At 30.2% G+C, this 16,095-nt stretch overlaps 4 protein-coding genes across 5 annotated transcripts; all 4 read right to left on the bottom strand.

Annotated features, from left to right (window-relative positions):
- Positions 1–376: 376 nt before the first annotated feature.
- On the bottom strand, positions 377–1,558 carry LOC109803787 (two-component response regulator 24). 2 transcript variants are annotated; one of them, XM_083059282.1, is made up of 4 exons: positions 1,480–1,558; positions 1,354–1,392; positions 936–1,225; positions 377–832 (listed from the first exon to the last, which is right to left on the bottom strand). In XM_083059282.1, the coding sequence occupies exons 3-4, from the start codon at positions 1,182–1,184 to the stop codon at positions 653–655; spliced, it is 429 nt and encodes a 142-aa protein (XP_082915408.1). In that variant the 5' UTR covers positions 1,185–1,225; positions 1,354–1,392; positions 1,480–1,558; the 3' UTR covers positions 377–652. The 2 variants fall into 2 exon arrangements, with proteins under 2 accessions (XP_082915408.1, XP_020221051.1); XM_020365462.3 differs by lacking the exon at positions 1,480–1,558 and having other exon boundaries at positions 1,354–1,434.
- A 1,360-nt stretch (positions 1,559–2,918) lies between these two features.
- On the bottom strand, positions 2,919–6,431 carry LOC109803786 (two-component response regulator 24-like). Its single transcript, XM_020365461.2, has 2 exons — positions 4,303–6,431; positions 2,919–4,190 (listed from the first exon to the last, which is right to left on the bottom strand). Exons 1-2 carry the CDS (start codon positions 4,579–4,581, stop codon positions 4,017–4,019), a joined length of 453 nt encoding a protein of 150 aa, XP_020221050.1. The 5' UTR covers positions 4,582–6,431; the 3' UTR covers positions 2,919–4,016.
- A 2,713-nt stretch (positions 6,432–9,144) lies between these two features.
- LOC109803785 (two-component response regulator ARR22) lies at positions 9,145–10,347 on the bottom strand. Its single transcript, XM_083076417.1, has 3 exons — positions 10,102–10,347; positions 9,746–9,971; positions 9,145–9,563 (listed from the first exon to the last, which is right to left on the bottom strand). The coding sequence occupies exons 2-3, from the start codon at positions 9,932–9,934 to the stop codon at positions 9,381–9,383; spliced, it is 372 nt and encodes a 123-aa protein (XP_082932543.1). The 5' UTR covers positions 9,935–9,971; positions 10,102–10,347; the 3' UTR covers positions 9,145–9,380.
- Positions 10,348–11,550: 1,203 nt separating this feature from the next.
- Positions 11,551–15,490, bottom strand: LOC109803984 (uncharacterized). Its single transcript, XM_020365703.3, has 3 exons — positions 14,540–15,490; positions 13,584–13,670; positions 11,551–13,442 (listed from the first exon to the last, which is right to left on the bottom strand). The coding sequence occupies exons 1-3, from the start codon at positions 14,879–14,881 to the stop codon at positions 12,018–12,020; spliced, it is 1,854 nt and encodes a 617-aa protein (XP_020221292.1). The 5' UTR covers positions 14,882–15,490; the 3' UTR covers positions 11,551–12,017.
- Between the last annotated feature and the right edge of the window lie 605 nt (positions 15,491–16,095).

Genomic DNA, 16,095 nt, shown 5'->3' with positions numbered 1-16,095 from the left:
AGTAAATCTGGAGTCAGGAAATGCATGACTGGGAACTCATGAAATGGCATTAGCATATACATTAAAGCGAATTTTGTGTTTTAACTTGCCATGTTTCTTTACATGTCTAATTTACTAATTAGATAACAAAATAAATTAGCCTAAACATTTCCTTTTTGTGGTTTAATGTTGCAAACTGAAACTCCTATCGAATACGTACATAAACAGGAACATAACCGAAGGGATATATAATTATATATAACTGATAGCTACAATCAATATATATTATTGTCTTTGATAGTAACTGTGCCCAATCCATGTGTAACAGTTTAGTATTTTTCAGTTTGTCTCTAAAGTAGGCAAATAATAAGATACAGCCACCCATTACAAATAGATCAAAGAGTTGCTCCAAATGGACCAAATTCTTGTTTCCTTGAAAATGTAAATGATCGAACACCATATATTGTCAAAATCAGTTACAATTCTACATTTCAGTTGAAAACTTAGAAACTGAAAACAGAAGGACACTTTGCAAGATTTGTTAAAGAATAAAAGGTCATTTTGGAGTATTTTCTCCTTATTTTGTACACACAACAAACACTGTTCATACTGCTAATTAGCATGAATAAACAGACCACTATTATTGTACTGCATCCATCACACAGTTGAATTTTCATGGCTTTAAGTTTAGCTTTTGAAGAGCTTCTTGAAGCATCTGAACAGTCAAGGGTTTGATATAGTGGCCATCTATCGGGATTTCCTTCAAAAATCTTTGCACAGTATCTTGAGAGCACGGTCCCGACACACTTAAAATCAAGCTATGAACCCCCATTGAACGAAGCTTATTTGTTGTCTGTATAAAAACATGCAACAAGAAAGTCTCATTATAATTGATACGCTGCAAGCACATGCACATGCATTTACTAGAGAGACAGACATTCATCAACTGTACGTACCACAAATCCATCACCACCAGGCATGTCAAAATCCATGAGAATGAGATCAAATGTTTTGCCATTGAGATGAAGGTTCACGGCTTCTTGGCCATTTCCTACAGTATCACAAGTTCTCGCCCCAACTAATGTCAAAATCTCTTTGTGAGCCATTCTCACGTCCGCATCTTCTTCTACAACAAGTGCACTGAATTCATAGTCCCACTCAGGTTCAGCTATCGCTTTGCGTTTGTTGCTGCTTTGGCCTTCCATAACTTGCACCTAACTCTTCACCACTTGTGTTACAAATGTTTCTTTGAAAAAGAAAAAGACAAATATTTTACTTTCTTCCTAAACAAGCAAGAAATAGTTGCTGAAAAATATGAATATGTATATATACATTTCAATTCAAGATAATGTCAAGAAACACTAATTAGTTAACCTGAATTAATGCGTGACAACTCTATTAGTTCTGCAGCTTCTGATCAAACGAGAAAGATGGATGAATATAAAAATATGCATGAAAGATAAATCTGTTATATATATATGTATATGTAAGTACACTGACCTGCACGTATATTCTTCGAATTCTCAAAATTTAGTTTTGTTTATTTTCACGAAATAAAATAAAAGAATGTAAAGGCTGAAAGTTAGTTATTAAGTTTACTGTTTACCTCAACTGAATAACTAACTTTTAGTAGTTATTATTGCCTTTACAAGATAAAGAAGTGAAATATACACAACAAAGTTTAAATAAATAACTATAAAGATAACATCTTAATTTTCTAAATTAAATTCAATGTATTTGTTGGAAGAAAATTAAATTCAATGTATTTGTTGGCTTGTTCATGATCTCTTCTTAATAAAATGGATCGTAGACAGAGAGCAACCGTACTTCAGAGGAAGTGCTTGCAATTACCATTTTAGAATATGCAATATAAAGGTTAAATATTTATTATATATAACTATTTTTTAAAAAAAAATTATGTATATAAATAAATATTATATTTCAATATATAAATATTATTTAAAATTAAATAAATAGATATTTTTAAATATATAAATTATATTTTAAATTTATAATTAATAATTATAGATAGTTTATTTTTAAAATATTAAAATTTAATTTATAAATAATTATAATAAATAAAAATTAAATTAAATATAAAGTTAAAAAAAGTTTTAAAAATTATCTCAGATAAAATAGCAGTTTGTGTGTTATATATGAGTTATTGTAAATTAACTATACAAAATATGGGTTAAACTCTATTTTTTTTCTTTTTATTATTCATTTTTTCAGCAAATAGGAAAGATACAGTTATTTCGTACTCTATTTCATAAATGATTTTCAGCCAATGAATTGTACATATATATAACAACTAACAAGGCTCCACTTTGCTTTTTATAGTTGTACAAACAAAACTCAAATCAATCTCTCTAACCGATAGGAACACTTCATGTTATTCTATTTCGTTAAGTGTTTAAGTTACTACTAACTAAATATATTAATTTTCTTAATAAGACTCATCAACTTAAAATAATTATTTATTTAAATCATTAAGGATGACATAATAGTGAAAGGTTAGGACAATATTCACACGATCTTAAGTTTGAAATTTTTTTGTTGTTAATATAATTTGTTCATTTAAAAAAAAAAAGAACAGTGAAAGCAATAACCGTTAGACATTGAAATCAATTACTTGCAAAAGTTTCATGTTTAGTGTCCTCCAACATGCTTCGAACAGGGTGAAGGAGAATGCATGATTCTTAGAAACCAAAAATCTACTTAAATTATCTGAGGTGTACTCATTTCAGGGATTTAATTAAATCATGCAGAAGGGGTTTACCAATTAAACAGGGAGCAAGTAAGCAACACTCTAGCTACTTGCTAGTATACAATTGATTATTTAGAAAATTTGCGTTAAAGCTAATTTTGTGTCTTAACTTGCCATGTTTCTCTAATTGCATGTCTAATATACTTCTTAATTAGATAACAAAATAAATTACTCTAAAGTCCTAAACATTTCCTTTTTGTGTGTTTAATGTTGCAAACTGTAACTGATATTGAATACATATACATATATGAACATATCCGAAGGGATATATAAAACACTGATAGCTACTATTATATTATTGCCTTCGATACTATGCACAATCTTTGCATTAATTTAATATTTTTTCAGATTGACCCTAAAGTGAGCAAATAATAAGAGAGAAATTCTACGGTACCTATCTTATTTGAGAGGGTACCGGTACAGTTTTTTATATTTTATATTTTTAATAATTTATTTAAATAATATTTATGATATTTTATTTTTTTAATTTTTAAATTATTTAGTCATTTTATTTTTATTTTATATATTCTAATTTATTTGTAATAATATTATTATATATTTAAATAGTTTAATTTTAATAATTTTTTAAGTATATTTTTATCTTTTCATTTAAAATTTTTTAATTTTTATATTTTAATTTTAATAATTTTTTAAGTATATTTTTTGTCTTTTTGTCTTAAATTTTTGAATTTCTATATTGTAATTTTAATAATTTTTTATTTCTACTATTTATTAATTTTTTCTTTTTTTTAATATTTTATAATATTATTGAAATCTTATAATTTTAATCTCTATAATTTTATCTTATTTTTTATTTTATAAGTATAATTTAGATTCTTCATTTTATAATTAAATTAATCTTTTTTAAATTTTTATGAGTTTTTATATAGGAAAATGTATTGAAACCTCTCAATCTTTGAGGGTACCGTAGCAACTCCCAATAATAAGATACAGTCACTTAAGAGGCCGTTTTTATTTTCCATTACAAATAGATCAAACAGTTGCTCCAAATGGACCAAATTCTTGTTTCTTTGAAAATGCAAATGATCAAACATCATATATTGTCAAAATCAGTTACAACTCTAAAAGTCAGTTGAAAACTTGGAAACTGAAAACAGTAGGACCCTTTGCAAGATTTGTTACAAATAAAAGGTCATTTTGGAGGTTTCTTCTCCTTATCTTGTACACACAACAAACAATGTGTTAGCATGAAAAAACAGACCACTATTGTTGCACTGCATTCATCAGAGTTGGATTTTCATTTTCTTCATCATGATTTGAACTTTTGAAGAGCTTCTCCAAGCATCTGAACAGTCAAGGGTTTGATTAAGTGGCCATCTATCGGCACTTCCTTGAATAATCTAGGAAAAATTTCTGGACAGCATGGTCCCGACACACTTAAAATCAAGCTGCGAACGCCCAATGAACGAAGTGTATCTATTGTCTGTATAAAAACATGCAAAAAGAAAAACTCATTATAAAATAATTGCATGCACATGCTTTTTACGTACTAAAGAGACATTCCTCATATGTTATGAAGTTAACTGCGTACTTACGTTAAATCCATCATCATCAGGCATGTCCAAATCCATGAGAATGATGTCAAATCTTTTGCCATTGAGATGAAGGGTCGTGGCTTCTCGACCATTTCCCACAGTATCACAAGTTTTCGCCCCATTTAATGTCAAAATCTCTTTGTGACCCATTCTGACGACAACATCTTCCTCTACAACAATTGCACTGAATTCATTTCCCAACTTTTCCCTTTCAGTTTCAGCTTCAAGTATAGGAGCGATTATCACTTTGTGTTTGTTGCTGCCTTGGCCTTCCTCCATAACTTGCACCGATATATATTTTCACCACTCGTGTTACAAATGTTTCTTGAAAAAAAAAAAAAAAAAAAACAAGACAAGTATTTCACTTTATTCCTAAACAAGCAAGAAACATAGTTGCAGAAAAATATATTCATTTGAATTGAAGATAATGTAAAAAAGCACTAATTAGTTAACTTGAATGACAACTCTATTAGTTCTGCAGCTTCAGAGAAAGAACGATGTATGAATATAATTAAGCTAGTTTGTTGGAGTGCTATGCCTATATATACGATTATAAATATGCCATTCCATTCGCACGCACGTAACACTACATTTGGATTTTCTTCGGATTCTCAAAACTTAATTAGTTTTGTTTATTTTTAATGAAATAGAACAATAATAACAAGTGAAAGTTAGTTATTATATACCTCAACTGAATAACTAACTTTTTGGTTGTTATTATTTTCTTTACTAGATAAAGAAGTGAAATATACAAAACAAAGTTTAAATAAATAACTATAATATATATATATGATATTTTATAATTTTTCTTTTTAATATTCAATTTTTCAACCAACAAACCATTAATTTTGATCATGTTCATTAGATGACTTAAAAAATAACTAATTAAGCATTTGTTTTTGGAATAGACTATTTAAACTTTTCATAAACTACATCACGCGGGTTCTTAATTTTGATCTTGTTGCTCTAGTATGAAGATCTGTTCTTGAGGAACTTGTGCGTGTTACTATGGAAGGTGGCAAAGAAGCCGTGACCCTTCATTGCAATGGCAAAAGATTTGACCTATATTCTCATGGATGATAATGAAGGATATATTCCTTGATTTGATTCACTTATATTCAATGTTTCTTGAGTGGAAATTCAGATGGCATATAAAATAATCATTAGGGTTAGCATAGTGGTTGAGTGGGGAAGGGTTGAGTTAGTTAGAAACATGAAGACTTAGGTTCAATTCTCATTGCGACCATCTTTATAATTTTTCTTATCTTTACCAAAAAAAATGGCATATAAAATAAAATAAAATAAAAAAAGATGGCATTTTATTCAAGCTACGAACCACCATTATACGAAGTAAGTTTGTTGCCTGTACAAAACCATGAAACAAGAAAATCACATAATATATAATTTATACGCATGCACGTGCATTATATTTCCACTCTCGAAATATTCCATGTAGGTAAAGCAAATCAAGAAAGACGTGGTTTGAATTTCCTAACTCCTATTATGAAATTAAGTGCGTACCTTAATTCCATCATTGTTAGACATGAGAATGAGGTCAAATCTTTTTTCCCATGCAATGAAGGGCCACGGCTTTCATGCCACTGTCCAAAGTGGTGCAACTTTATAAGCCATTCGTATGTCCTCATCGCCTTCTATATGTTTATTTCAACTCTATGTTTTTTTTATTATTTACTTTCAAGCAATGAGGGAATCCTCATATAATATACAAAAACATATTATGTTAAAATACAAATAAAATTTCACATCAATAAAATAAGAAAAAATAATAATAATTTATAAATCACATATATACTTTAATGATTAAGAGACTTTTGAAAGACGATTAAAAGTAAAATTGGACGAGAATTTAGATTTAAAACTGACAATATTTCATTATTATGAAATTAAATATGAAATAACTTTATAAAAATAATAAAATTATGACTCTCTTCTTAAAATGATGATAATTTATTAAGTATTATTAATTATAATTACCTTAATTAATTTATATTTAAAATTGACATGAACAAGATAACATGACCTATATATATGGGACTTTGAAGCCCAAAATGAACCGAAGCACATTAATTCACGCTCAAACTAACACATGTAGTCTCTCTTAAATGATGACCTACTTTTGAAAAATGATCAAAAATAAAATTAGGTAAAAATTTAGATTTAAAATGGATAATACCTCACTATTGTGAGGTTATATATGAAATAACCTTATAAAAATAATGAAGTTAAAACTTTCTTTTTAAAATAAATAATAAAGAGATCATTTTGCATGACCTTATTATTACTTTAATATTTAAAATCAACAAGAACAACGTAACAAGACATATATATATATATATATATATAACTCAGGTTGCTCCCAACATTTTTTTCCCAAATAAAAATCTATTTTTTTTATACACTATGCGGCAATAACTAAAAATTTGCTTTCATTTACTTTTGTAGAAATGATTATAACATTTGGGTTGACAAGTGAATGTCACATCGTGGCTGAGCTCAAGATTATAAAATACAAGTAAACTTGTAGTTCATTAATTAATAAGCTTTTTTTTTATAACATCTAGTCTCATATCTAATACTATTTGTTTTACATTACCTTTATTAGGTGAACACGACAATAAGGATGCAACAAGTCATGGAGTTGGATCTCCACTCTTACACACTAAAAAGGATGAAAATCAAACTAGTCGTTACAAATTAGAAAAAATTAGAAACATTACAAGAAAATTGTCATATAATAACACACATCTTATAGTGACACTATATATATCATTAAAAGTTATGTTTATCACATAATAAATACAATATATATTGATATATTGTTAAAAAAAATATGGGTATAGATTATAATAACATATAAAATATGTTGTTAAATCTCATTCAAAATCAACACTAAAATTGTGTGACTATATATCAAATAGATATATATACCTATATATATTGTATATATAGTGAGACTTTTTGTATATCACTATATATAATATTTCCTGTAATGACAATAAGAAAAAATTGATCATCGTTCCTAACCTCAATATAACAACAGGTCCAGTCGCAACCACTTGCTTTTGTAATCGTCAAACATCTACACATTGTCATTGACATTTGTTTTCCATAAGGACAACTTTATGAAAGTACCGCACTTTATATATTCAAAACATGTGATATTGAAAAACACAAACAAACATTCCGTGACTAAAATATATAATTCAAAGTAACTAATGAAAGCTTCATATTGACTTATGATATGAGTATAATTGCTACCAAAATAAACACTAACATACACACAATAAAAAGTTCTTCTTCATATCAATATCATTTGCTTGCACCCTCCGCATAACCTCCATCAACTTTTCTTTCACAATATGTACCTTTTTAGAGTATGTTTGGTTCCATATCAAATATATTTAAAATCAATTTCATTGCATTCAAAAATGATCGAAATCACATTTGTAGTGTGTTTGACTATTAGTTTTTTTTTTTTTTTGAACAGAAAAAAAATATTTTATATAATAAAATGGTACAAGAGATACCATTGACTATTAGTATAATTGATTTCAAGATATGAAAATTCACATAATTTGGAAGCATAGCTTTTCCATTAAACTCAATTTTGGAGTTTTATTTATCAAGATTTATAATTATATATTCAAAATCAACTTTGATAATAAATTTCTAAATAATATTCAATATAAAAATCAAATATATATCATTTATTATCTAAACAAAGATCACGTTACTTTTGACTAATATTTATTCAAAATTAATTCTACAAATTCACATTACTTTTATATCAATTATATTAACACATTCAAAAATACACACTTAGTCATCACATTCAACTCCTCTATTAGTTTCTCAACTTTAACCTTCAAATAAGATATGTAACTTGATACTATTATAACTAATTTTTCCACTTCATCTATTTGGCTACACCATTCGAAAAGAAGGACAATGTTTATTAGTTCATCAAATCTTTCACAACCAAAATATTTTCTTCCAAGGTTCTTTGATGTGTTTGAAGTTTATATTTTGCCAAGGGACACCACAATAATATATGCAAGCATGTTCATATATATGTGTGGAGACATAGGCTTAATACAACAATCCACAATGAAACATAATAAATTATCAAACCAATGAAAAAGTCATAAAATCGTAAAACAAAGTCACTATATAAATACAAAGTTGGTTTTTTAATTATGAAATAAGATGTCAAATAAGGACTACAATGCTTTAACAACGCCCAATCGGCAAACATAATACCACTATTTTATGAGGGGAAAAAAACTTAACAAACTCGGAAAACACGAACCCAAACACAAACTCAATTTTTAAAAAGAAAAGCGATATTAAGTATACCTAACAAACTCACAAAACACTATCAACCCAAACACAAACTCGTTCTTTAAAAGAAAAACGATATTAAATATAAACATTGCTTATAAAACCTTCCAAAATCGACTAAACTTAACCTACCACTATCAGTTCAAAACTAATAACTACTTATGGTGACAATACTATAATAGTCATATTGTTTCGAAACTAAAGGCAACACATGCACAAGTGTTGGAAATACGCTTAAATATCTTTAAGAGAATAAATTAATTTTTGATAAAAATATTTTATTTATATTTTAAATATTTAGATTTAATTTATTTTTAATTATTTTATGATTTGTTTTCGTGTTTTTAGAATAAGATATATTATCAATATTTAATTTTGTATAACAACTTTTATTTATAAATAAAAATCTCAAAAATAAAATTAGATTATATTTATCTGATAAAAATAATTCTTATAAAATATTCTTTTAGACAAATATCATAAAATAACCTTATCAACAAAATCAAATATCATATATTTTCAAAATCAATTACAACTCAAAAAGTCGGTTGAAAATAAGAAGAAGAAAGAAAAAGGCAAAAGGACCCTTAGCAAAGATTCGTTCAAGAAGATCATTTTGAAGTTTTCTCCTTATTACGTACACACGACAACACCATAGAATAAGAAAGCAGTGCACAGCATGGCAAAACAGATCATCATCCTTACACGTTGGATTTTCATGAATCTAACATTTCAAGAGCTTCTTCAAGCTGTTCAGCGGTCAAGGGTTTCGTGTAGTGGACATCTATGGCGTCTTCCACCATTATTCTTTCCCGACTTCGCACTTCCTCTTTACTGCATGATCTCGACATACCCAAAATCAAGCTACGAACCCCCATTACACGAAGTTCATTTGTTGCCTATAACATAACACCATGCAACAACAAAATCACGTTATATATAATTTATACGCATAATATTGCACATGCATTTTATTCATTACATTACCACTCACGGAACATTCTATATAGGTAAACCATCAAATCAAGAAAGAACGTGGTTTGAATTTCCTAGCTCCTATTATGAAATTAAGTGCGTATACCCTAATTCCTTCAAGTTGAGGCAAGTCCATGTCCATGAGAATGACGTCAAATCTTTTACCCATGCGATGAAGGATCACAGCTTGCAAGCCACTGTTCACAGTAGTACAATTCCCAACTAATCTCAACAGATCCTTATGAACGTTTCGTACGTTCGCATCGCCTTCTACAACAAGTGCACTCAATTCCATGTTTCTTCAGCCTTCACCACTGTGTTACAAAATGTTTCTTGAAAGAAAAAAAGACAAATATTTTATTTTCTTCCTAAAGAAGCAAGAAATATAATCGCCAAAAGATATATATCTACTAAATATATACATGTAAGTAGATTTCGAGATGATGGTGGAGTAACACTGACCTGCACGTGTAATGTAACCTTTCTCAAGAATCAAGATCTTCAGACTAGAGCAATAACAAGTAGTAGAGGAAGAATGGTGAATAACTCGGATTTGGAGTTATAACTGGTACTATATGCACATGATCGTGCATTTCAGAGGAAGAGTTTGCTTTTATTATTGAATTGTAAATTCACGACCCGCGTGATTTCGGTTAAAATCTTCTTTATTTTTTTTTTTATTATTCAATTTTTTCAACCAATAGAAAAGATACACCTGCTTCGTACTCTATTTCGTAAAATGTTTTTCATCAATAAACAAGTGCATACATATAACAAGGCTCCACTTTTTCTTCAAAATTTATTTTAACGTAATTTTTATATTTTTAAAATTTTATATTAAAATGAAACGAATAATATTTTAAAGAACACCACAAATTTAGTATAAGACATACAAAGTTGGTCTCCACTCTCCATATTAGTTGCATTGAGAAGCATATTATTAGGATCATGGAAATTGAAGGAGGCTTTGCAAAATATATATGAAACCAACTCTGACAAAAAATGAATTCAAGATTCATTTATGGTGTCAATCGTTCTCAATAAAATAATTTCTCAAATATAATGTGTGTTTTAAAAGTTGATTTTATTATGTTAGTGTTTATTAGGCATGCACGATTTACGTCTTTTAAGGTTGACTTTATTTTATTTATATTTAAGTTTATTTATTTATATTATAATTCATATATTATATGAATAATATTTATATTTATTTATAATATATCATTAATATTTTATATAATTAACATGTTTATATAATCAATATTTTATATAAGTTTATATTTTTAATTTAAGATTGTTTATTTATCTATTTAAAGAAGAAGAGAAAAAAAAGTAGAATTTTGGGTTACTTTTAGGAAATTATTCATAGGGTTAGAGATTAAAGAATAAACTTTTGCGAGGAAATGAATAAATTGCCTGTTAGGATCAAACTAAAGCCGTCATCCTTCTATCTTTCAAGCCATGTTTGTTGCTTCCGCCTTCGAAGAGTCCAATTCCGGATATGAACTTGCCATAAACCTGGGTCACTTTTTTTTGTTGTACAATTTGAATCTAATACTAGAGTTGGCTGAACCATAAATAAGTCTTAAAACATATTTTGAGAAAAAATATTTTTTCTTTAAATAAAAAAGGTATATGCTAAATCCTTTATTATCATTTATTAATCAAATACCCTTTTTCTTTTGAACACACTATTGGCTACACCTCTTAAAGTATAAACATGTTTGTAAGTTACACGCGGTTAATTTTCTCCCTTATTGAATAAGTTGTCAATTATAAAAGAGAAGTGTGAAATTATGGGGAAAAAAATCCCTTTGTTATTTTCATATTATGGGGGGCAAATATTCTTTTTTCACAAAAAGAAATAGTTAGGCATGTAAAAATCTACCTATTAGGCAGAGATCATAGATGTTCAGATTTTTCCATTTAATAACATTAGATATGATGTTATATACTAAATTTTGAAGGGGGGAAAAAAGTTATATAGAAATCTTAAACATACTGCGCGTAACTGAAAATGAAAGAGGCAAAACAACGCTTCACAGTTCTTGTATTCCTTCTTATGTTAGCATCCTGTACACATGTAGGATTTTTCCATTGGTTGGTGCTAGGCTTGTAAGTTCAAAGATTCAGTCTGTCTAATGCATCAAACTCTTCTGCAATGGGAACGACATCAGATCTAACACGGTCCAATTATAACTTCTAACACTAGCTTATGAGATCCTCAGAGTCAACAAGTCATATATATGTAGTAGTCACTAATACGATATCTAGCACTAGCAAGTTCTGAGCTCATCCATGTATAAATCAATCAGCAGAATTCTTGTCTCGTTACCTTGAAGTCTCGTCATCATTGATAACATTGCTAAGCTAATATTCTAGACTAGACTTTGTGCCGGACAATCCCAAGAGTTTTCAAAATCATATAAGAATGTGCTTGCATCAAATGTGCTAAGATCAGGAGATGGAATATTCAGCTCAGAGTCAAACGCCAAAGCAACATCAGCTCCAACTGGGACAGAGTTTTCTTCATCAAAGAGCCACTGCTTGATGTCATCGACTGAGCCAAGACAGGTGCTTCCTGTAAACTGGGCACCAGACTCCTTGGCACTGTATATGTTCATAGATCCTGAGCCTTGTAGATGTGAAATGCTTTGGCTGGTATCCTCCATCCTACTTGAGTCAAAAGCTGAAAAATCTGCTTTTAGTGCAGATTCAATTTGACTCGTGTCATAATGTTTCTGCTGGCAAGAATATTGTCTTGTAGTTCCACAATGGATTACATTTCCACAAGCATTTTCATTTTGACTTCCTACTTGATGCTCATTTAAAACCCGATTTATACTCAAGCTAGCCACATTACTTGAAGGAACATTGTTACCCTGAACACAATTTGCATAAAAATTTTGGCTTCCATTTGATAGGTAACATAATTGGGTTTCATAAGCTGTACTATAATTGCTGACAGATCTGAGGTTATTCGGTTGAGAGCATGGATCTGGGTACAATAAATTTTGGGGGACACAGACATCATTTTGTCCATAACAAGTTCTGTTATTTAAAAATCCTGTTGCAGCATGATATCTGCCATATTGCTGTGCTGGATTGATATGATTGTCAAAGCCAGAAGCACCATGAGCAGAATGGTTCATTGGCAGGGTGCTCCCAACACCAACACTGCCTAACCTGTTAAGCATCATGTGCGAATGAAGGAACTGATGCCCTAAACTACTTACTCCATGTCCTCGCACCCTTTGGATGGCATGATTGCGCACACCTAGCCCGTGCTGTGGAACAGAATGAGACTGGTATCTGTTTCTCACCAAAGTAGACCCTGACACTCGACATCTACCATTGTTTGTACCAGATGGGATAGTAAAGTTGGTGGCAGTGGAGCATTCAGGGATAGCATTTGGGCTAGAGACATGGTTGCGTAAGCTAGAATATAGTGAAGAGCGCTCATGCATTGTAATCGTCCTAGAGGCTTGATTTTGAGGGATGACATTTACTGGGGAGCATGGATGTGTTGCAGTTGACAATGATGTATGATTCAGCAACATGGAATTTGGGGACAATAGCATAATATCAAGGGGCAGAGTATGATTATGTTGGACAGTCCTCACATCACTCAAAGTACCATGAGTGGATGAAGCCAATAATGGAGCAGTCTTGCCCAACATGAAATTCTTCCTCAGAGTTCTCCATGTCTCGGATTTATCAGTTGCATGGCAATGATCTGTACCTAAATGGCCAGTGCCCCACTTCAGACATGGTGCTACTGAGTCACACACATAACAGTGGCACTGAATGTCATTAAAGAAAGCAAAAATCAGAGTGATAGAAGGATAATATCAAACATAAAATAACAAACAATTACAATTAAACCAGCTAATGCATAAAACTAAATTCTGACATAGCCTTAAGCAACAAGTTATGATCTTTACTTGGTCACAGTGCTTCTCATGAGGGGCGGAAGAATAAGGAAATTTGACACAAAGATGCCGCGGATGAGGATAGTCTCTGCACGCAATCTGCAAGTCCAAAACAAAAATGAATCTCCACATCTAAAATGCTACATATATACATCTTCAATCATAAGTGAAGTATGAAAATTTGTGTTTTGAGAAAACAATATCATGTATGAAAACCAAGGAAAATCTAAGCCAGAATGTCAAAAGAGAAAATAGCTATGCTGCAGCCAAAGCAAATGTCTTGATTAATGGAAAAAATCTCTGTTGGAATGAGTATTGCATTCTCAAGCATACTTCAAGAAGTTGCATAACTTCATAAGAAGTTAAATACAGACAAATCATAAGTAACCATCATCACATTGCAACACATAGGGGTTCCGCTCAGGCTATGCTTTCTTCCAAATAATCTGGATTGAGTTAGCAACATCTATTCATACCTCCTACCAATCAGGATCAAATATTTCACTTTCAATCTTAGAATAAGAATCCATTTAAAATTGGAAGTGCAAGCAACTCAATCTCTAACACATTTTCTTCCATCAGTTTAAATTCATATATATCCCACTAATTTGGGAATAAAACCCACAAAATAAAAAATAAGACCCACACCCACTGTTAAGTAAAACTCACATATTTAGTAAGAGCCGTATGAATTTCACCCAGACGGTTCAAGGTATTGAACTCTTTAAGAAAAATGAAAACACATCAAGGTTACCACTTAACAATGCATTAAATCAAACCTTGAAAAAAATCAGAAAATAATCAATCACATGCATGACAGTTGAGTTGAGAGTAGCATGCATGACATAAAACCCATCATTTAATCCTCTCTCTCTCCCTCTCTCCCTCTCTCTCTCTCTCTCACCAACAATTACACACCAAAAAAACCAAAATTTCTACCCAACACAAAAAATTGGGAAAAAAAATACCTGACCCTTCTCCCCAACAACAACCAATTCATCTGATCCAGTTGACAAGCCCTCCACCGAAGTGACTCGATTTTCCGGGTCACCATCCAGAACAACACAATCATCCTCCTCCTCCTCCTCATCATCATCATCCACTTTTTTCACATCCAAAGACTTTGACTTGAGTTCAGGTTTTTTCACCTCGTCCAACACAACAACCTCGTTTGTCTCCTCATCCGACATGTCCAAAAACTCCTTTATCCAATCAAGATCAATGGCCCTCCTTCCCTTCTCTTCCAAACACGCCACTTCCTCTTCTTCCTCGTCCGAACTTACATACATCACAATAGGCACGGGTTCCATACTAAACTAAACTACAGTATGGAAGAGAGTTCAAACCCCAAGAAACCTTAAAAAAATGGAAACTTTGGAGCAACCTCGTAGTGGGGGGAAACAAAATGCACACAAAAGTGGAACTTCATATTGGACACAAAAGTTGAACATCATATGTGATATGGGAAGCGCAAAAGGCAAGTTTGAGAATAGTAGTAACAGTAAGAAATAAATAAATAAATATAAATATATAAATAATAAATAACCGCTTCGACGTTAACGTTGGGCAGTGATATTTGGAATTTAAAAAATGGATATTTATTTAAATTGCAAAGCGTTGAAGGTTGGGAAGGTGAAGACAGAGTGTTGGTTGCTTAGTGGAAAACTATGCAAATGTCAAATACTAAAATAAATGAGAATTTATTTTTTTGGGAAAATAAATGAGAATTTATTTATGAGAGAAGAAAAATGGAAGGTGTTGGGGGAAATTGAGAGGTAATTTCGTGGTTTTTTTTTTTTTTTGATGAAAAAAAGAAATGAAAAAGCGGTTGCACACACGCACGTTAACGTTACCGACGAGGCGACTAGTTGGCGTTGGTTAAGAGAGAATGGAAGGTGAAGTTGAAGGCCACTTGCCTAGTGCCTGCAACGAAATTCATCCCCATCTTTCTTCATTTTAGTCAATAGTTTGTGGGTTATCATATTTTTTTTTTTCTCAATAATTTCGTAAATTTTATTTTTGTTATAGTTAAAAAGATTTCATTTTAATTCATGTCCATGCTAATTTTGTTTCATTTTAGTCTCTCGTGTGTATTACTATAATGACTAAAAGATCAAATTTATAAAAATATAAAGAAAAAATAAAAATAATATGTATACAAATTAAAATATAATATTTGTATTGTAGAAATTAAAAAGTAAAATTTTATAATGTTATAAGAATAAAAAATAATTATTTTTCAATCATGACTTTATAAATTATTTATATCAATAGATGAAAGAAATATATTTTTTTAAAATCGTTTTCTTTTTTTGTCATCACTCTTTTTGAATACGAATTTTTTACTCAAATAATATTATTTTAAAAAAAATTACTCAAATAGCAATCGTGCAAATTTATTTTCCTAACTAATATCATTTAGTGTTCATGTTCAGAACGGGTCGTTCTCATTTCAGAACAGACCGTTTCAGTTTAAAAAATAAAACATAACGAATGGATCTGAACGGCCGTTCCGAATTCAAAA

This window comes from Cajanus cajan, chromosome 6, assembly GCF_000230855.2.
Source record: "Cajanus cajan strain Asha chromosome 6, NIPB_CcT2T_4, whole genome shotgun sequence".
In the NCBI taxonomy this organism is placed as follows: Eukaryota; Viridiplantae; Streptophyta; class Magnoliopsida; order Fabales; family Fabaceae; genus Cajanus; species Cajanus cajan.
This window is presented reverse-complemented; position numbering and strand designations above follow the sequence as displayed.